Source organism: Borostomias antarcticus, assembly GCF_949987555.1.
Source record: "Borostomias antarcticus genome assembly, chromosome: 1".
NCBI classification, from domain to species: Eukaryota; Metazoa; Chordata; class Actinopteri; order Stomiiformes; family Stomiidae; genus Borostomias; species Borostomias antarcticus.
The window spans coordinates 41,898,832-41,920,874 of NC_140234.1; the positions used below are offsets into that span (position 1 = coordinate 41,898,832).

Consider the following 22,043-nt stretch of genomic DNA (forward strand, 5'->3'; position numbering starts at 1 on the left):
GCCTCCATACTGATGCAGTTGGTCTTGCGTAGGATTTCAGTATGGGGCACTCGGTCATGCCAGGTTATCCCCAGGATGGACTGGAGGCATCTGATATGGAAGGCCTCGAGCACCTTGAGGTGGCGACTGTATAGGGTCCATGCCTCACAGGTGTAGAGGAGAGTTGTGATGACAACTGCCAGATAAACTGATACTTTGGTGTGCAGGTTGAGGTCTTTATTTTGGAAGACCCTTCTCCTGAGTCTGCCAAAAGAGGATGACGCTTGTTTAATCCGGTTTTGTATCTCTCTGTCGATGCTGGAGTCGTCAGAGAGGAAACTGCCCAGGTATTTGAAGGATTCCACTATTGTAAGTGGTTTGTCGGAGACCGTGAAGGTTGGTGAGAGAGATGGAGGGGTAGAAGCCCACTGGCATATAACTTCAGTCTTTGCCACGTTAATGGAAAGACCAAGCCTACCATACGCCTTTGCAGCGGCTGCAAGGGTAGCTTGCAGGGCTTCCGGAGTATGGGCCACAACCGCACAGTCATCAGCATACTGTAGCTCGATGATGCGCTCAGATGTTACTTTTGTGACTGCCTGGAGCCTACGGATATTGAACAGATTCCCGTCAAGTCTGTAGTCCACAGTAACTCCACTATCCCTCTCGATGTCCTTGTGGAGCAGTAGCGTCACACACAGGAGGAAGATGTTAAAGAGAACTGGAGCGAGGATGCACCCCTGGCGTACACCAGTGCACACCCTGAACGGCTCGGATTCCTGGCCTCCGGTGGTCACGCGTGCCATCATCCCTTCGTGGAACTGCCGAAGGATGTTGACAAACCTTCGTGGGCAGCCAAACTTCAGAAGGATGTTCCATAGGATCTCCCTGTTGACTGTGTCGAAGGCTTTTGACAGATCGATGAAGGCTATGAAGAGGTCCTGTTGTTGCTCCCTGCACTTCTCCTGGAGTTGTCGTGCTGCAAATACCATGTCCACAGTACTCCTGTTCCTCCTGAACCCACATTGTGACTCGGGCAACAGCTCCTCCGAGATGTTCTTCACCAGCCTCTGTAACATGACTTTGGCCAGGACTTTTCCAGCAACAGCCAGTAGTGAAATGCCACGACTGTTGCCACAGAGGGACTTGTCTCCTTTGCCTTTATATATGGAGACAATGTTAGCATCCTTCCATTGCTGGGGAACGGTCTCATTCTTCCATACATGTGAGATGGTGAGGAAAAGCGCACGGGTGCAGAGGTAGCCTCCCTGTCTGAAAACCTCTGCAGGGATGTTGTCAGGGCCAGGGGACTTGTTGTTTTTTAGCGACCTGACTGCACTATGAACCTCTTCAAAGGTTGGTGGAAGGTCGAGATCTTGGATGGTGGGGCGGATAGGTAGTTCATCCAGGACTGAGGGATCTGTTGGGGAGGGCTGGTTCAGCAGTGTTTGAAAGTGCTCTGCCCACCTTCTCGTGATGAGTTTCTGGTCCTTTATGAGGGTGGTACCATCTTCAGACTTCAAGGGAGAGACGGAGCAGTTTCGTGGGCCGTAGATGGTTTTCACTGCATCATAAAAGTTGTGCATATCATTTCTATCGGCACAAGATTGTATTTCATTTGCCTTTGCTATCCACCACTCATTCTGCAGGGCACGCAATCTTGACTGCACCTCTTTCCTGGATTTTTGCCACTTTTGTCGGAGAGTCGTTGATGTAGGATTATTGAGGACAGCACTGTGTGCTTTGTGCATGTCTTTGAGCATGGAAGTTATTGTGCCAGTGTTGTCATTGAACCAGTCCTGTTGCTTTCTGCCCTTATACCCGATGGATTGGGAAGCTGCCTCATAAAGCCTAGAGTTCACAGATGACCACTTTTCATCAATAGGGTCATCTGTGCTCAGGAGATGTTCAATGTCCTCCAGGTTTTCAGCCAGAGACAGACGGAGGTTGTCCCGGATCTCAGCCCTTTCTAGCTGGATGCAGTCAAGCTTCCTCTTCCCTGACCTCTGGAGACGGACAGCAGGGCGCACTTTCACCAGGAGCCTGGTCATGATGAGTTGGTGATCTGTCCAGCACTCAGCCCCTCTCATTGCACGTGTGAGTAAGACGTCTTTTATCTCAGAGCGCCTCACAATGATGTAGTCCAACAGGTGCCAATGTTTGGAGCGTGGGTGCATCCAGGATGTTTTGTGCTTATTTTTGAGTTGGAAGAGTGTGTTCGTGATGGTCAAGCCATGCTCGGCACATAGGCTTAGTAACCGCAGGCCGTTAGCATTGACCTGGCCAACGCCATGCCCACCAATGACACCACTCCACACCTCGTTGTCGTTCCCCACTCTGGCATTAAAATCGCCCAGCAAAAAGATCTTGTCCTCCTTGGGTATACGACGGAGGGCCTCGTCTAGTGACTGATAGAATCGGTCCTTCACGTCGTCCCCTGATGGTAGTGTCGGTGCATAGGCACTTAGGAGGGTTGCATAGCGTTTCTTGGCCAGAGGGATCCTGAGTGACATGAGCCGTTCACTTATGCCAATCGGTGTTTCGGTGAGTCTTGGTAGGAGGCTGTTTTTTATTGCGAGTCCCACACCATGCTGATGTTGTCCTCCGGTGGGGTATCCCTTCCAGAAGAAGGTGTAAGTATCTTCCTTCAGGGAGCCTTCATCCAGGAACCTTGTTTCACTCAGGGCGGCAATGTCAACATTGTAGCGGTTGAGTTCCGCTGCAATGAGTGCAGTCCGTCGCTGAGGTCTTTCGGCGTTGCCGTCCAGCAGGGTTCGAACGTTCCATGTTGCCAGTTTAAGGGGGATAATTTTCTTTGCTTTATTTCGACCGCAGGGTGGAATGCCCCGACAGGCGCGGTAACCTGTCCAGGGTAGATTAAGTGGGCAATGTTTAGGCCACCTTTTCTAGGCCCCTCCCCCTAGGGGGTGAGCAGTGCACTCCTAAATAGGGCTGCTCAGTCGCACAGGGGTCTGCCGAGAGCAGCTGCCACTTGTCGGCTGCTAGCGACCATAGATAGCCCTGTGCCGCTGGCGTGCAGGGGTCTGGTTAGAGGCTTCCAGTCTATTCGAACCTGCCCCCGTCACCAGGCACCCTGGCGCCGCCAGACTTCCCATAGTTTCCGGTGCTGGTCTCACCGAGGCAGAAGTGGATACCTGCGCAATGACCTTATTTAGAGTGCCGTTGGGGATGCGCATGTCCCAGCAGCACTTCTTCGCCGCAAGAGGGTGGGATCTGGTGGCAAGGGAAACCCAAGACGGCCAGCACTCTCCCACAGCTGCAGGAGGCTGCCGGAGCTCCAGTCTTTCGGAGGACCGCCTGTCGTGCGCCGCCACACACGTTGCTTTTCTCTCAGGGTGTGCTCCCCTAGCCTTTGTCTTCCTAGACTTACCCACAAGGCAGCGGGACAGTGGTTGGTCAATGCCAGGGCGTGTCCACTTCACGTGGGCCTGCACATTTGACCTCTGGGGACCACTGCAGCTCCGAGATCCCCTTACAGTTTCGCCTGGGACCGCGAGGTACCCAGTTTCCATGTGTGGCCGCGAGGAGGCACTGCAGGAGTCTTGGCAGTAGAGAGGCTATGTACCGGCAGGAGGAGACTTACGCACTCGGCTCCTCTTTTCACCCCCTGTGAAGGAGGCTAGCCGGCGGCAGTAGCTGAAAGCAGAAAGTAGCAAGCAGAGGCAGCGTGCAGCATGCACTACAACTACAACTACAAGTACTACTACCCCAGTAATACTGCACTATCGCATCAGCTGCCCTGTGCACTAGCACACACACACACACACACACACACACACACACACAAACACACAGGGCAGGCGAGAGGGAGAGCCTGTTGAAAGGCCTGAGGCAGCAGAAATGGATGGCGCTGGTCAGTAGCCTCATGGCAGCTCAGCCAGTTGAACACAATAGAATAGAATAGAATAGAACGTTTATTTCAACGTGCATAATGCCATTATTAACAATGGCTTTGAAAACATCCTACTAGAATCAAGTGCTGCTTCAAAAACATAATTCTATAGATATGTGGATGAAAGCTGTGCATGACTTCCTGTCTGAGTAGAGGTGATAGCTATAATGATATCAGCAGAGGTCCTGTGTGTGTTTCCCTTTAAGAACCTTTGACCTGAGTGCTCCCTCAGTTGAATGGCTGCTCAAGGCCGGGTCCATGGACCTGACATGTGTGGCTAAGGCCGGCTGGGTCAGGGGAGCCGCGCCTCCGGTGAGACGTGTGTAGAGACGTGCGTAGAGGTCCTAGCAGCCCCAGAAGGGGGGACGAGGAGGAGGAGGAGGGATGAGGAGGAGGAGGGACAAGGAGGAGGAGGGACGAGGAGGAGGAGGGATGAGGAGGAGGAGGGACAAGGAGGAGGGATGAGGAGGAGGAGGGACCAGGAGGAGGGGAGATGAGGAGGAGGGGGGATGAGGAGGAGGAATGAGGAGGGGGGATGGGGGATGAGGAGGAGGGGGGATGAGGAGGGATGAGGAGGAGGGGAGATGAGGAGGAAGGGGGACGAGGAGGAGGAACGAGGAGGGGGGATGAGGGATGAGGAGAAGGGGAGATGAGGAGGGATGAGGAGGAGGGGAGATGAGGAGGAGGGATCAGAGGAGGAGGGACGAGGAGGAGGGGGGACAAGGAGGAGGAGGAGGAGGGGGGATGAGGAGGAGGGGGGACGAGGGGGAGGAGGGACGAGGGAGGAGGAGGGAGGAGGAGGAGGGACGAGGAGGGGAGATGACGACGAGGAGGAGGGATGACGAGGAGGAGGGGAGATGACGAGGAGGAGGTGGGACGAGGAGGAGGAGGGACGAGCCATCTGCCATGGCAGAGACAGCAGGCCGGCTGGATGTGAGAAACGCTGCCTGTCCTCAGAGACGAGCCCAGCGAGCCCACACCGTACCAGGAAGTGAGACGAGCCCAACGAGCCCACACCATACCAGGAAGTGAGACGAGCCCAGCGAGTCCACACTGTACCAGAAAGTGGACAGACTCTGGAAAAGAGCGTGCTTTGTCTGGAGCGAGAGAAAGACAGAGAGATAGAGAGAGAGAGAGAGAGAGAGAGAGACTCTGGAGAAGAGCATGCTTTGTCTGGTGGGAGAGTGTTGGTTCTGAGTAGGCAGCAGGATAGTGGGTCACCATGGTGGTGAGACTCAGCTCAGATACATCAGCTGATCTGCTATGGAAGAACCATCATTAGTCCAGTTTACAATCCTCTGTTTCCAGCTCATACTTCTCTTGGAGAGCGTTCCAGTAATTGAACACGACTCGTACAAAGCTGGTTCGAATCCCACCCTGGGAATACTGTATGGGTTACACTGGTGCCGTGACCTGGATGCACTGTGGATGTGGGGTGAGTCTAGAGGGGGGAGTGTAGCGGTGTGAAGTAGAGTCCTGGTGAGTCCCAGGTGGGTAAATCCAAATCAAATCAAATCAAAATGTATTTATAGAGCACGTTTAAAACGACAGAAGTCGACCAAAGTGCTGTACAAAGGTGGGTCCTGGGTAAAAACATCTCTCAACTAGAGGGGCTTACACTCAGAGTGCAGACCTCCACCCCTGTCCACCTCCACCCCCCCACCCCCCCCCCCCCCCCAACTGCTCGATCTTGGCTGTACAGAAATCATCACACTTCACACTAACAGATAGTATACATAAAGCATTAAACATGGTAATTTAGCAGACTCTATTGCCAAATCTCAAACTTTTACCATATTGGCTTGTTTACATTTATCCAGAATGCCACGCATTCAGACAGTTTGCCTGGAACGCTAAGTCGTGAGTCGTAACTTACGGGCTCAAAATCCTATCTGTAACGCGGCATAAGTTTGGGTGTTTTCGGTCAACGTTTGGCGTTGACCGCTTCTAGCTTGATATCGAATGGCCGACTAGTGTAAGATGGATAGCCCAACGTTAGAGAGATCAATGTAGGCTATGGTTATGTTAATAAAGCTAACAATGATGTTGTAACATGCATGTAGCACTGCCGATCTGAACGATTGATTCATTATTACCATGGATCGGTATTGGGATTGATCAAGGGCGAATGTGAAATAGCAGCCACGAACTCAGCGGGTTATCCGAGATGCGGTAGCAGCGGCCAAAGCTCCTGCTGGCGGGGAGTGAAGCTTTTCATCTCGCCTGTCACTGGCTCCCTGGAGGAATTTAGCCTGGCTGCAATAACGTTATCGCGAACGGAATGAATACTATCTACTATCAAACAAAACATGTTCAGCAATAATTAACCAGTTAAAACTAAGATGCCTGGATAAAAAAATAATGTCTCCAATGGATATATTTGACAAAACAGGTTAATATGCAAGCCGGTTTTCATTGCTAAATCAAAGCGGGGAGAGCCGGGAACGTGCGTCAACATTTCACATAAACGTGAACTTGTTCGTGGACGCGCGTAGGCCAGAAAAGCACAACTGCGCAAGTACAAAAGGCACCGGAAGAACTACAAATTTGCCAAGATGGCGCGGTTCAATAGGGCTTCACTTTAGATTTCGAATCCTGGGGGCCTGATTATAAGAAGTGGATAAGGCATGCAAAGATGGCGGCCCATTCAATCCAATGAAAGTTGCTCAGTGGCCCATGCTGCACCCCGCCACCGAGTTTCATGCATATCGGGCTTGTAGTTTTTATTTTATCCTGCCCGCATGCAGGCGGGGGGGGGGGCTGTTTCAGCGGTGGGGCTGTCATGCTCTGGTTCTGTCTGGGCTGTTTCAGCCACCCCTCTAAGCAGAGCAGGGTGAGAGGGACCAGGTGGGGGCACCATTCACCAAATATTGCTGCTCTCTCAGCATCTGAGTTGAAAAAATCAAAACAATCCTCACTTTCAAGGCATTAGGCTATTATACAGGCTGTTACAGAGGCTATACGACAGCCATGATGGATCATAGAGGCCACAGCCTTTATTTTTCTCACACTAATGATCACGGCGCATTATTTACAATGGGTTAAAGCCTATATAGGCTTCACAACATTTTTCTCATTATGGTTTGTTGAAGAATCTGAATCAGAATTTGTTTTATTGACGTGTAGTTTTTCAACATACTAGGAATTTCATACTAGGAATTTGCTTTCGGTCGTGGTGCATAACATGGAGACACCATTGGACAGGGAGCAGGATGAGACAGGACAGGACAGAGCGAGTACAAAACGCTAGTGCAAAAAAAGGATAAGCTAAGAAAAAACAATATACAAAAGGTAGTGCAGTCAGTGTAGTGAGTGTGTGTGTGTGTGTGTGTATATGGTGTGTGTGGCGTGATGTGTGAGTGTATATGGTGTGTGTGGCGTGATGTGTATATGGTGTGTGTGTGGCGTGATATGTGAGTGTGGTGCGTCCTATACGGTTCATTCAGTGCTCTATAAAGGGGTGGATTTGATGACCTGCCCACTTCTAGGACATTAATGGCCTGGAACGAACACCCAATCACGTTGCAACTTTGTAGCACATAGGTTAAATGTTAAAGTCCCAATGATTGTCACACACCTGAGTGTGTGAAATTAGTTCTCCGCATTTGACCCATCCCCTGGGGGAGCGGTGAGCAGCAGCGGTGCCGCGCTTGGGAATCATTTGGTGATGTAGCCCCTCAATTCAAACCCTTGATGCTGAGTGCCAAGCAGGGGGGCAATGGGTACCATTTTTATAGTCTTTGGTGTGACTCGGCCGGGGATTGAACTCCCGACCTCTCAGGGCGGACACTCGAACCACAAGGTCACTGAGCTGGTATAAGATATGTACTGTAGATATGTTATATAGAGGCTACAATAGTCTGCTCTGCCGCTCCATACAGAAACACTCTGCATACGAGATCTGCTACATTTCTAGAGGGTTGTGTGAGTAGACTACTTGTAAGCTATTTTAGTTCGGAGTTTGGGCAGGGTCGTAGGCTACTTGAGGACTTAGTTTTACCTGGAGTTAGGGTTGTGTGTTGGGTAGGCTACTTTTAGTTGGAGTTGGGGTAGAGTTGTGTGTTGGGTAGTTTTATTTGGAGTGAGGTTAGGGTGGGGGTTGTGTGTGTAGGGTAGTTAGAGTGGGGGTTGTGTGTGTGTGTAGGGTGGTAGTTAGGGTGGGGGTTGTGTGTATAGGGTAGTTAGGGGGGGGTTGTGTGTGTAGGGTAGTAGTTAGGGTGGGGGTTGTGTGTGTAGGGTAGTTAGGGTGGGGGTTGTGTGTGTGTATAGGGTAGTTAGGGTGGGGGTTGTGTGTGTAGGGTAGTTAGGGTGGGGGTTGTGTGTGTAGGGTAGTTAGGGTGGGGGTTGTGTGTATAGGGTAGTTAGGGTGGAGGTTGTGTGTGTATAGGGTAGTTAGGGTGGGGGTTGTGTGTATAGGGTAGTTAGGGTGGGGGTTGTGTGTATAGGGTAGTTAGGGTGGAGGTTGTGTGTGTGTAGGGTAGTTAGGGTGGGGGTTGTGTGTGTGTGTAGGGTAGTTAGGGTGGGGGTTGTGTGTGTGTAGGGTAGTTAGGGTGGGGGTTGTGTGTGTGTATAGGGTAGTTAGGGTGGGGGTTGTGTGTGTAGGGTAGTTAGGGTGGGGGTTGTGTGTGTGTAGGGTAGTTAGGGTGGGGGTTGTGTGTGTATAGGGTAGTTAGGGTGGGGGTTGTGTGTGTGTGTAGGGTAGTTAGGGTGGGGGTTGTGTGTGTGTGTAGGGTAGTTAGGGAGGGGGTTGTGTGTGTATAGGGTAGTTAGGGTGGGGGTTGTGTGTGTAGGGTAGTTAGAGTGGGGGTTGTGTGTGTAGGGTAGTTAGGGTGGGGGTTGTGTGTGTAGGGTAGTTAGGGTAGGGGTTGTGTGTGTAGGGTAGTTAGGGTGGGGGTTGTGTGTGTGTAGGGTAGTTAGGGTGGGGGTTGTGTGTGTGTAGGGTAGTTAGGGTGGTGGTTGTGTGTGTAGGGTAGTTATGGTGGGGGTTGTGTGTGTAGGGTAGTTAGGGTGGGGGTTGTGTGTGTGTAGGGTAGTTAGGGTGGGGGTTGTGTGTGTATGGTAGTTAGGGTGGGGGTTGTGTGTGTGTAGGGTAGTTAGGGTGGGGGTTGTGTGTGTAGGGTAGTTAGGGTGGGGTTTGTGTGTATAGGGTAGTTAGGGTGGGGGTTGTGTGTGTGTAGGGTAGTTAGGGTGGGGGTTGTGTGTGTAGGGTAGTTAGGGTGGGGGTTGTGTGTATAGGGTAGTTAGGGTGGGGGTTGTGTGTGTAGGGTAGTTAGGGTGGGGGTTGTGTGTGTAGGGTAGTTAGGGTGGGGGTTGTGTGTGTGTGTAGGGTAGTTAGGGTGGGGGTTGTGTGTGTATAAGGTAGTTAGGGTGGGGGTTGTGTGTGTAGGGTAGTTAGGGTGGGGGTTGTGTGTGTGAAGGGTAGTTAGGGTGGGGGTTGTGTGTGTGTGTAGGGTAGTTAGGGTGGGGGTTGTGCGTGTAGGGTAGTAGTTAGGGTGGGGGTTGTGTGTGTGTGTAGGGTAGTTAGGGTGGGGGTTGTGTGTGTGTAGGGTAGTTAGGGTGGGGGTTGTGTGTGTGTGTAGGGTAGTTAGGGTGGGGGTTGTGTGTATAGGGTAGTTAGGGTGGAGGTTGTGTGTGTAGGGTAGTTAGGGTGGGGGTTGTGTGTGTGTGTAGGGTAGTTAGGGTGGGGGTTGTGTGTGTAGGGTAGTTAGGGGGGGGTTGTGTGTGTAGGGTAGTAGTTAGGGTGGGGGTTGTGTGTGTAGGGTAGTTAGGGTGGGGGTTGTGTGTGTGTAGGGTAGGGTGGGAGTTGTGTGTGGAGGGTAGTTAGGGTGGGGGTTGTGTGTGTGTGTGTGTGTGTGTGTGTAGGGTAAAGTTAGGGTGGGGTTTGTGTGTGTGTGTAGGGTAGTTAGGGGGGGGTTGTGTGTGTAGGGTAGTAGTTAGGGTGGGGGTTGTGTGTGTAGGGTAGTTAGGGTGGGGGTTGTGTGTGTGTAGGGTAGGGTGGGAGTTGTGTGTGGAGGGTAGTTAGGGTGGGGGTTGTGTGTTTGTGTGTGTGTAGGGTAAAGTTAGGGTGGGGTTTGTGTGTGTGTGTAGGGTAGTTAGGGTGGGGGTTGTGTGTGTAGGGTAGTTACGGTGGGGGTTGTGTGTGTGTGTGTAGGGTAGTTAGGGTGGGGGTTGTGTATGTAGAGTAGTTAGGGTGGGGGTTGTGTGTGTGTGTAGGGTAGTTAGGGTGGGGGTTGTGTGTGTAGAGTAGTTAGGGTGGGGGTTGTGTGTGTGTAGGGTAGTTAGGGTGGGGGTTGTGTGTGTAGGGTAGTTAGGGTGGGGGTTGTGTGTGTGTAGGGTAGTTAGGGTGGGGGTTGTGTGTGTGTAGGGTAGTTAGGGTGGGGGTTGTGTGTGTGTGTGTAGGGTAGTTAGGGTGGGGGTTGTGTGTGTAGGGTAGTTAGGGTGGGGGTTGTGTGTGTCGGGTAGTTAGAGTGGGGGTTGTGTGTGTGTGTGTAGGGTAGTTAGGGTGGGTGTTGTGTGTGTGGGGTACTTAGGGTGGGGGTTGTGTGTGTGTAGGGTAAAGTTAGGGTGGGGGTTGTTTGTCTAGGGTAGTTAGGGTGGGGGTTGTGTCTGTAGGGTAGTTAGGGTGGGGGTTGTGTGTGTGTAGGGTAAAGTTAGGGTGGGGGTTGTGTGTGTGTAGGGTAGTTAGGGTGGGGGTTGTGTGTGTGTAGGGTAAAGTTAGGGTGGGGGTTGTGTGTGTAGGGTAGTTAGGGTGGGGGTTGTGTGTGTGTAGGGTAAAGTTAGGGTGGGGGTTGTGTGTGTGTAGGGTAGTTAGGGTGGGGGTTGTGTGTGTAGGGTAGTTAGGGTGGGGGTTGTGTGTGTGGGGTAGTTAGGGTGGGGGTTGTGTGTGTGTAGGGTAAAGTTAGGGTGGGGGTTGTGTGTGTAGGGTAGTTAGGGTGGGGGTTGTGTGTGTAGGGTAGTTAAGGTGGGGGTTGTGTGTGTGTAGGGTAGTTAGGGTGGGGGTTGTGTGTGTAGGGTAGTTAGGGTGGGGGTTGTGTCTGTAGGGTAAAGTTAGGGTGGGGGTTGTGTGTGTAGGGTAGTTAGGGTGGGGGTTGTGTGTGTGTAGGTTAGTTAGGGTGGGGGTTGTGTGTGTGTAGGGTAAAGTTAGGGTGGGGGTTGTGTGTGTAGGGTAGTTAGGGTGGGGGTTGTGTGTGTAGGGTAAAGTTAGGGTGGGGGTTGTGTGTGTAGGGTAGTTAGGGTGGGGGTTGTGTGTGTGTAGGGTAAAGTTAGGGTGGGGGTTGTGTGTGTAGGGTAAAGTTAGGGTGGGGGTTGTGTGTGTAGGGTAGTTAGGGTGGGGGTTGTGTGTGTAGGGTAAAGTTAGGGTGGAGGTTGTGTGTGTAGGGTAGTTAGGGTGGGGGTTGTGTGTGTGTGTGTAGGGTAAAGTTAGGGTGGGGGTTGTGTGTGTAGGGTAGTTAGGGTGGGGGTTGTGTGTATAGGGTAAAGTTAGGGTGGGGTTGTGTGTGTAGGGTAGTTAGGGTGGGGGTTGTGTGTGTGTAGGGTAAAGTTAGGGTGGGGGTTGTGTGTGTAGGGTAAAGTTAGGGTGGGGGTTGTGTGTGTAGGGTAGTTAGGGTGGGGGTTGTGTGTGTAGGGTAAAGTTAGGGTGGAGGTTGTGTGTGTAGGGTAGTTAGGGTGGGGGTTGTGTGTGTGTGTGTGTAGGGTAAAGTTAGGGTGGGGGTTGTGTGTGTGTAGGGTAGTTAGGGTGGGGGTTGTGTGTGTAGGGTAAAGTTAGGGTGGGGGTTGTGTGTGTAGGGTAGTTAGGGTGGGGGTTGTGTGTGTAGGGTAAAGTTAGGGTGGGGGTTGTGTGTGTAGGGTAGTTAGGGTGGGGGTTGTGTGTGTGTAGGGTAAAGTTAGGGTGGGGGTTGTGCCTTCTCTTTCTGCAGCTGAGCTTTTGTCCTGCCGAGGCGCGCAGTTTGCATAAGTAAAGCTTCCGCGATGTTAAACTCAGTCAACATGCGGGGCTGCATGGATTTAAACAAACCGAAATGTTGACCAGGATTGCGACGGGGGATCGAGAAATCGACTTTTTGGTGTGAAATGCAGGCGGTAGCCCGCGGTTTTGTAGACGGTTCGGTTCGTCGTCTCGTCAGTCGGATGCTGTGAGCCCCCGCAGTAGGACCAGGGAGAGAGGAGAATAATCTAGGGAGTAGGGACACGGAAGGAAGGAATTGGACAGTATTTGATACCAAATCGGGACACATTAGCTAACGGCGCTCTCTCTCCACCTCCCTCTCTCTCTCAAAGCCAGTCTTTCTTCCCGTTACAGCCGTTCTGACGAGGGCTGAATCACCAGCGACCCCGTTTGTCTTTCTGCTCTCACACAACCCGCCGTGTTTCCTCGGGACTATCATGGATATCAGTAAAATGGTAGGTTTTCAGCTCGTCTGCGTCCTTATTCCAGCGAACATCCTGGAAAAGCGCAACAGCTTCGCGATAGGTCTGTGCATGTTTTGGGGGGTGGGGTGGGATTGCATTTGTTGAGCGGGGCTCTAGTCATCCAATAAATTAAGTTATTTAGCTTACATGCTATCGACGTGCTGTTTTTGAGATCGCTTAATATCTCGATAGACCGTCCAATAAAAGCCATATCTTCGGCGGGGTTATTGATTTGCCCCGTGTGTTTCCGCTTCTTTCACAATGTAGGCTAGTCCATCCAGAGCAGCCCGGGCTCCAGACACAGCTGCCCCCGGGAGCACGTATGTTGACTAGAATGTAAAGTAGGCTAGCCTCGGTAGCCTAACTATTTTTTTTATTTGGTAGTTGTCAGACAAGTGCACCTGCATATTTAAAAGAGTTGATGTAGACTACTGTGGTGTATAACTGGTGTAGGGCCGCCTATAGGATGGTAAGCCTATGTTATTGCTGTGTTGTTAGTATCCAGATTAGAGACAGGCCTAAATTGGACTGTCGGGCTCCGCGCTAACAGCTGTATGATCATATAGGAAAAGTTCGCTCTCCAACTGAATTGCACAATAATGCAAGTAGCATACAGTGATACTACTGTCTATGAACTAAGTTTGTAAGTGTGGAATAGGTCTATACCACTGGAAAGTCCTTGCGGTGTGGACCTCAGTGTGACAGGATGCTACAATCATTTGTGGTTTATTTTGAGGTTTGAGGTGTTTTCAGTCGTGGCTCCTGAACCGAGTCAGACAGCCGAGGTTGTTGGAAATCTCAGTTCAGTATTGCGAGGCTACATGCAGCCCTGCTGTTTTGGTTAGTAGCCTATTTGTCATGCACGGAGAGACAGAGGTATGAAAACAGTCTCTCTTTCTCTCTCTCTCTCTCTCTCTCTCTCTCTCTGATATTTACCCTGTCCGTGACAAGTCTGCCGACTGTCTTCAGTAGCTTAGCCTACACCGTAGTGTCTCACTGTTTTCGTGTGTGACATCACCGTGACTGAAAGAGCAGAGGAGCCAGGTTCAGTCAGTGGTGAATGTGTCTGTCTGTCTCTATGACATCAGCAGTTCTTCGGGAAGTTCCACCAGCTACACAAGTAGATTGTGTTTTTGGAGAGGCCTCCTCCTCCTCCTCCTCACAGAAACTTTACAGAAAGCCGTCTTGTCCAAAGTTTAGTAAACTGACCTTGGGGTCTAAGGTTTTCTAATGGCAGCCAGTCCCCTGGCTCCAGAGTGAAACAACGTGCCCTCTGACCCCGGCAAGAACAAACGGCTGCTGTTACTTTGAGGTGACAGGCTGAGACTGGCCTACAGCTGGCTGTGTTTGAGGTGACAGGCTGAGACTGGCCTACAGCTGGCTGTGTTTGAGGTGACAGGCCGAGACTTGCCTACAGCTGGCTGTGTTTGGAGGCTTATTACAATGGGTTCCTCAAATACATCATTATCCCACACACCACCTGTCTCACCTCGTCTAAAGCGCTCCTTTCAGGAAGGTAAACAAACATAATGTGTTGCCTGTGAAACCGTGTCCCTGTCTGAAGGTGCTGTGGATTTAGAGGCGTGTTTTGAGTTTTTTAATGGTTTGGAGGTGAATGAAGCTTACATGAGGTGTGATCCATGTTGGCTGCGTGCTGGTTTACTCTGGCAGAGTGACCAGGCCATGATGATTGTCTTCTCCCCCCTCCTCCTCCTCTTCTTCCTCCTCCTCCTCGGTGCCTGGCTCCTCTGGAGGTGTGGACTGAGGCTTCCAGGAGGGCGGATGTGTCAACGTCAGATGTGAGGAGATTGTAAAACGGCCCTTGAACAAGCAACACAGAGCCTCCTTTCTCCAGCAGAGCGATGTTCAGAGCAGGGCGGTGTTGAGCCTGGAGAGAAGGGGACGGTGTTGAGCCTGGAGAGAAGGGGATGGTGTTATGTTATGTTATTTTTTATTTATTTATAATGCGCCCCCCAACCAACTGTTACATCAGCCCGGGGCGCAGCCCAGGTACAAAGGGAGACAAACAAAAACAAAGGACTGCAAACAAACAGATTAACAAGAAACGCCAGGAATTGGAGAGTGGCTGGCTGCTGTCGGGCGTAGCGCCGCCATAATGCTTCCTAACAAAGCGCTTCACAATACAAATAACAGATAAAAAGTAAGAAAGAGCGACATACAAAATGCAATACGACAATTACGACATACAAAATACAGTACAAGGCAATTACAATGAGAGGGAAAGGGGGGGGGGGGTGAGGTGCGAGCGAGGGGATGGAGTGCGGGAGGGGGTGGGTGCGTGTGATGTGCGTGTTTGTGTGTGTGTGTTTCTGAGTCCGTGAGTTCAGTCCATGTGTGTGTGTGTGTGTGTATGCCTGAAGGCCTCTGGCCGGTGTTGAGCCTGGAGAGAAGGGGGCGGTGTTGAGCCTGGAGAGAAGGGGGCGGTGTTGAGCCTGGAGAGAAGGGGGCGGTGTTGAGCCTGGAGAGAAGGGGACGTGTTGAGCCTGGAGAGAAGGGGGCGGTGTTGAGCCTGGAGAGAAGGGGGCGGTGTTGAGCCTGGAGAGAAGGGGGCGGTGTTGAGCCTGGAGAGAAGGGGACGGTGTTGAGCCTGGAGAGAAGGGGACGTGTTGAGCCTGGAGAGAAGGGGGCGGTGTTGAGCCTGGAGAGAAGGGGGCGGTGTTGAGCCTGGAGAGAAGGGGGCGGTGTTGAGCCTGGAGAGAAGGGGACGGTGTTGAGCCTGGAGAGAAGGGGACAGTGTTGAGCCTGGAGAGAAGGGGACGTGTTGAGCCTGGAGAGAAGGGGGCGTGTTGAGCCTGGAGAGAAGGGGGCGGTGTTGAGCCTGGAGAGAAGGGGACTTTGATTGACTGGCCAAGCGCTTCAGCTTCAGCGCTCCCAGCCTCTAGAATGTGTGCCTTGAGTAGTCACAACACAGTTAGTAGGTAGGTTTGCGAGTGTGTGTGCTGTGAGTGTGTGTGTGCTGTGTGTGTGTGTGTGTGTGTGTGTAGCCCGTGTCGTTTGTTTTCACACGGCTCTGACGTGATGTACTGTAGATTGTGAAGTGTAGCTTTTCAGGAAGGGGTTTAGGGTTTTTTGTTGTGGTTGTTGTTATTTCAAAATGTCCGCCATGGTCAGCCCTCTCTGGAGAGGGCAGTGGAGAGAGGAGCGGTCTCAGAGTCCATCTCTCTCTCTCTGTGTATCTGTGACTCTCAACGCGGTTGTGTTCAGTCGAGGTCCGAGGCCCGGCTGGTGGAGGCAGCGTGGAGCTGGACCGGGTGTGGAGGTATTAGAACACTGAGGTGCTCTGCTCAGCTGGGTCGAGAGCTGGGGGGGGGGGTTGGGCCGTTTTCAACAGGCAGGAAATGGGCAGGACAGGGTGTGCCAAGACAGGAAGCCTGACTGAGCGCAGTGCCCTCCTCCCCCTACCCCCCCCCCCTCTCCATGACCCTCCCTCCATCACGGTACCTCACCACGGCGCGTACACAGACAGTCACGCGGGCTTCCTGCTGTTTACCCCGCCCCCTCCCCCATGACAGGCTCCTCCCCCCGCCCCCGCCCGCCCCCTCCCCCATGACAGGCTCCTCCCCCCGCCCCCGCCCGCACCCCCCCCCATGACAGCCCCCCCCCCCCCCGCCCGCCCCCTCCCCCATGACAGACTCCTCCCCTCCCTGAGTCCATCACCCCGTTTGATCACATGCCCGCCGCAAGGTTAGACCTATAAAAAATTTGCAATCATGATTTTCATGTTTTTACTCTTCCTGAAGAAGGAAAAAAAAAGAATGTGTGGAATCTAGTGACAAGCGTAGCCAGATAGAGCAGATAGGACAGATAGAGACAGATAGAGCAGATAGAGCCAGATAGGACAGATAGAGCCAGATAGGACAGATAGAACAGATAGAGGATAGAACAGACAGAGCAGGGAGACGTGCTCTTGGCTCCGGCGTGTTTTGGTGGGTTTTCAACGGCTCCTAATGGAAACACCCACATGACCAGATCACCAGCTCCTAATGGAAACACCCACATGACCAGATCACCAGCTCCTAATGGAAACACCCCCATGACCAGATCACCAGCTCCTAATGGAAACACCCCCATGACCAGATCACCAGCGGAGACTGAGAGAGCCGAGCCGGGCGGAACCAGCGCTCGGACCAGACCAGTGTGAGGGTCAGGTGAGGAGAGCTGGTCCTCCTCAGAGAAGGACCCATGTTTAGAACCGAGACCGTCCGGTCAGGCGGCGCTCTCCTGGCGGTGGAGTTGGGGTTGGTGGGGTCGGTGGGGTTTGGGTTGGTGGGGGTGGGTTTGGTGGGGGTGGGGTCGGGATCGATGGGGTTGTGGTTGGTGGGGTTGGTGGGGTCAGGGTCGGTGGGGTTGGTGGGGTTGGGGTTGTGGGGGTGGGGTCGGTGGGGGTGGGGTTGTTGGGGTTGTGGTTGGTGGGGTTGGGGTCGGTGGGGGTGGGGTTATTGGGGTTGTGGTTGGTGGGGTTGTTGGGGTCGGTGGGGTTGTGGTTGGTGGGGTTGTGGTTGGTGGGGGTGGGGTTATTGGGGGTGGGGTTGGTGGGGTTGGCTGCAGTCACCATTTAAGTGCTAATTTAGGGTAATTAAATTACCTCCATCAACAATTTCCCCAGAACAGAGATAAGAAAATATTCAGAGTAGTCATTCAAACTGTTACCGTTTTACCGAACACTACTGATGATGTCAACAGGAAAAATAGTGGAAATGAAAGTCACATTATTAGTATTATGTTAGTCACGTGTGAAGCAGCAGGCCTCTAGTCAAGAAGCTATCTTTTGGAAGATGACTGGATTATGAGAGATGGTGGCTGAATTATTCAGAAGGCTGTGGGTCCCTTTAAGGCGCTGGGCCGCCCGTCCGAGCGCTAGAGACAGGCGAGACAGGAGCAGCATATCAATGTCCTCGTCGGGAGCTGGTCTGCATAACATGAAGGTGGACGGGTCCCGCCTCCTGGGACCGGATCCTGGTCTCCTCCTGTCTGCCCTTCCCCCCTGACCATCACTCTCTCTCCCCCCCTCCCCCCTGACCATCACTACCCCCCCCCGACCATCATTCTCTCCTCCCCCCTGACCATCACTCTCTCCCCCTCCCCCCTGACCATCACTCTCTCTCCCCCCCTCCCCTCCCCCTGACCATCACTCCCCCCCCTCCGCCCTCACCACCACTCTCTCTCCCCCCTGACCACCACTCTCTCTCCCTCCTCCCCCCTGACCAGTCTCTCTCCCTCCCCCCTGACCATCACTCCCCCTCCCTCCCCCCTGACCACCACTCTCTCCCCTCCCCCTGACCATCACTCCCCCTCCCTCCCCCCTGACCACCACTCCCCCCCCCCCGCCCCTGACCACCACTCCCCCCCCCCCCCCCCCCTCCCCCCTGACCACCACTCTCTCTCTCTCTCACCTCTGATCTCATTTCATTAACCGGCTTCGTTCACTTCATCAGTGGCCGGCGCTGCTAGCAGGGTCCAGTTAGCTGCTGCGCTGCTCCAGCCACGGTCCAGCAGAACCTCTCATTCACACACGGTCAGAGTCCCGGGCAGCAGAACCTCTCATTCACACACGGTCAGAGTCCCGGGAGGCAGAACCTCTCATTCACACACGGTCAGAGTCCCGGGAGGCAGAACCTCTCATTCACACACGGTCAGAGTCCCGGGCAGCAGAACCTCTCATTCACACACGGTCAGAGTCCCGGGAGGCAGAACCTCTCATTCACACACGGTCAGAGTCCCGGGCAGCAGAACCTCTCATTCACACGGGCTCTCTTGGGCCGGCGTTTCTCACAGCTGTGTGGGGAAAATACCACAACGCTTGACTGGACATGTTAGGATTAGACACGTTCTCTCTTATAAAATATTGGCTGTGTGATTATACATAGAATAGTCTAGCCCAGATTTGGACTGTTGTTGTGTTGGGTTTTTTTGTCTGAAAATTCTCATGACATGAAAAGGTCACCTGTTAGCCGGCATGAAGATGTCATGGCTTAGACACACACACTGGGGACCTTACTATAGATTACTACTACTTACTGGGGGCCTATCTATAGATTGTGTGCCACTCACACACACACACACACACAATGTGATGATGACGTAAGAGCAGGTGCTCCACCTATGGCGTGGTGTGGTTGGGTTAGCGTTAGCGTTAGCCCCATGCATGTTTAATGGCAGGTGTCAGGATCCGGTAGCTGGGAGCTGTGGAGGGCGTGGAATCTGAACCAGGGAGACCGGTGTTGAGAGAGCGGTGTTGAGAGACCGGCGTTGAGAGACCGGCCAGGAAAACATTCTTCCCTCTCCTCCTCCTGCCCCTCTTCAGAACGCACAGCTGGGACTCAACGAGACGCTCAGACTGCTTATCCATTTATACCATACAAAGCCTGTCTTTGTCACCTCGAGTTGCTGATATGTCATTTGAACTGAGGGGGGTGTTTGTCAATGGCATAAGTAGTACAGTTTAAAACAGACTAGGGATGCACCGATATGAACATTTTAGCCGATACCAATAACAGATATTAACAATGCTGTCATGGCCGATAACCGATATTTACCGATGTTGATATGATCTGTATAAAAACAAGTTTCTATGATAATCAAATGTTATACATACTGAAAAACACATGGAAGCACTGTCTCTACTTCCAAAACGTTTGGAAAAGCCGATAAATCATAGATTTAACGCATTGTGTCCCCTCAAAAACAACACACACAACAGCAGCTAGACACAAATAATTATCTGCTGTTCACATCGGCCCTGTTTTGCACATCGGACCGATACCGATATGATTGCCGATATATTGTGTATCCCTAAAACAGACAGCTGGTTTTCTGAGGGGACGTCTGTTATCCAGTCTGGTTGTAGTAGTATTCTCACTCCAGGGTGAGGGAACCTCACGCCACGCTCGGCGCTCATTAAGCTGTTTTGGTGACTCAGGATGATTCATCCTGGTCCTCTTGGCTCCCTGGACACGGCCATCTTGGCTCCCTGGACACACAGAGGGGATCTGGGGGAAGGGAGGTGGTTAACTGGGATCTGCTAAACGTGATGCTGCTAGTTTGGCCAGAGAGGGAAGGAGGGTCAGCAAACAAGGGCAGATGGAACACAGGCTGCGTTCCGAATCGCGTACTACCCTACTATATAGTATGCCAAAACAGGATGTAGTATGTCCCAATACATAGTATGCCACATGCAGTATGGCAAAAATACCAGGATGTCCTACTACATCTGGTCGTATTTTGCAGTATGCAAGCCAGCAGGCTTTTCTGGCTATTCTGACCGACAATCCTGTGCGCAGCAGAAATGTGCGTCACATTTTCGAGTCGTGACAGCTGTAGACAAATGTTGCGTTATGGACAGCGACGGATGTGGGCAAATTTCAAGGCGCAATGTTATGAAAAGGTAGTATGTCCCAATTGGATGCCTACTGCTTGCAAAGTACGTACTTTCTAAGGGCAGCTGTAGTAGGTACTGGTAGTAAGAAGTAGAAGTATGCGATTCGGAACGCAGCCACAGTCAACACTGACTCCTGGAAGGTGAGCCGTTAGCAGGCTAGTCATAATAACATGGTCGCTAGGTTTGTCTATGTGGGGGTTGTGTGTGTAGCATCATGGCTGGTGTTGTTGCACGTCTGCGTCTGACGTTATGTGTGAAGTGAATAACATTTCAGGAAGTGGTTTCAAACAGCTCAGAGGTGAAGGGCAGGCTATTCGGACGGTCAAACTAGCAACAGTTATCCTGTGAGTCTGTTTATCACATTTCACAATCACGTCACTGTCACAATCACATTTCACAATGGGAAATTATTCAATAGTTATAGGCTACATCTGAATTTAATACAATTGGAGTAGAGTTACCCGAAGTTCAGTCTTGGAGTGATTTGAGGGCTGTCCTGTCCTGTCCTGTCCTGTCCTGTCCTGTCCTGTCCTGTCCTGTCCAGTCCTGTCCTGTCCTGTCCTGTCCTGTCCTGTCCTGTCCTGTCCTGTCCTGTCCTCCCAGGTTGGTAGTGAGCAGAAGCGTCTCAGGGAGGGGGTCCTTATCTGTGGCGCTGGGTCTCACTCTCACAGCATCAGATCCCTCTGGGCTGTTCTCTCCTCGCTCTGCTCTCTCCTCACACCACCAGATCCCTCTGCTCTCTCCTCACACCCCCAGATCCCTCTGCTCTCTCCTCACACCACCAGATCCCTCTGGTCTCTCCTCACACCACCAGCCCAGTAGCCCTGATCCCTCTGGTCTCTCCTCACACCACCAGCCCAGTAGCCTGGATCCCTCTGGTCTCTCCTCACACCACCAGCCCAGTAGCCTGGATCCCTCTGGTCTCTCCTCACACCACCAGCCCAGTAGCCTGGATCCCTCTGGTCTCTGCTCTCTCTCAGGGGCGCTCCTCTGAATAGCAACATGTCACTAAACTCTCTCTAAAGTCTTAAAGGAGTAGTAAAGGGAAAATGCATGTTTAGCCCTGTTTTAAGGTTACTTATGATCATATACAATGGTTCAGATCAAAACGTTGACAAAACTAGCACTTTTGAGAAAGTCTGATAAATGCTCTACCACTGTTTTGGTCATACAATGGATGTGGATGGGCATCTTGAAAAATCATTCAAAAACATGTTAAAGACAAGAAACTCACCAAGGTGTTAGTCGGCGTTCTGACATATAATTCGCCGTAAAGTAAAATTCTAGTTCATCTGGAAAGGCTTTTTTAAATATTTAGCATAGAACTATTTAGTCGCAGCACATATGTGTGTAAACGTCCGCAAACTAGGTAGCCTAGCAACATAAACAATAACAATAGCTACCGTAAGTAGTTCCGCTTCCTGAATCCCCTCTGCGGATTGATCTACACATCTACAACAGTCGCTTCAATACAAGTCAATGGATTTCATAAAATGATCAATAAAACCCTACAGGATTCATACTTTGCGGCGAATTTGATGTCAGAAGAATGTTTTTGAAAGATTTTTCAAGGTGCCCACCCACATCCATTGTATGACCAAATCGGTGGTAGAGCAATTATCAGACTTTCTCAAAAGTGCTATTTTTGTCAACGTTTTGATCTGAACCATTGTACATGATCATAAGTAACCTTAAAACAGGGCTAAACATGCATTTTCCCTTTACTACTCCTTTAAGACTAAAGTCACTAAAGTCTCTTCACTAAACAGCTCCTCTCTGTTGCTGGCACATTGACGTTTCACTTTTTCTTCCCAACTTTATTTTCAAATGTTCTGGTTTTATACAAAAATAGAACACGTAACAATATAACAACAATCATATTAACTAATAAAACAGTAAAGAAAAAAGAAATCTGTTGTTGCCACCTCTACTGTAAGTCATAGTAGCCTACAGTCCCAGTGTCACACAATCAGAACGGTGATCATGTAGAGGATAACTCTTCCACAAACTCCATAAAGGGACGCTGTACCATATTAATTTCACACTGCAGTTTCTATCTCTACTACTGGGATGGATTCTGTGTCTGCTCTTGGTGGATGAAATTGGAAAGTCTAGGCTATCCTTTAGTGTTTATCCAGACCTTCTAACCTTCATGCTAAGGCCAGTCAGTGAGCTGGTTGTTCTTAGCAGAGTGCTGACCGTAGCGTTGCTTCCTCTGTTTCTCCCTGATTCAGGCTGTAAGCATCAACAAGGCCATCAACACCCAGGAGGTCGCCGTCAAAGAGAAGCATGCCAGGAATATCCTCTTGTGTGTGTGTGTGTGTACTTTTAAAATAGAGTTTG

General features: G+C 51.5%; 1 protein-coding gene across 2 annotated transcripts in view; it reads left to right on the top strand.

Annotated features, from left to right (window-relative positions):
* Nucleotides 1-22,043, top strand: part of hip1 (huntingtin interacting protein 1) — a 70,152-nt gene that overhangs the window by 4,190 nt on the left and 43,919 nt on the right. The window contains exons 1-2 of one of the 2 annotated variants that reach the window (XM_084447514.1): nucleotides 12,072-12,292; nucleotides 21,935-21,998. In XM_084447514.1, coding sequence (XP_084303640.1) covers nucleotides 12,275-12,292; nucleotides 21,935-21,998 — 82 coding nt within the window. In that variant the 5' untranslated portion in view covers nucleotides 12,072-12,274. Of the gene's footprint in view, nucleotides 1-12,071; nucleotides 12,293-21,934; nucleotides 21,999-22,043 lie in introns of those variants that run through there. The other variant, XM_084447513.1, reaches the window with a different exon arrangement.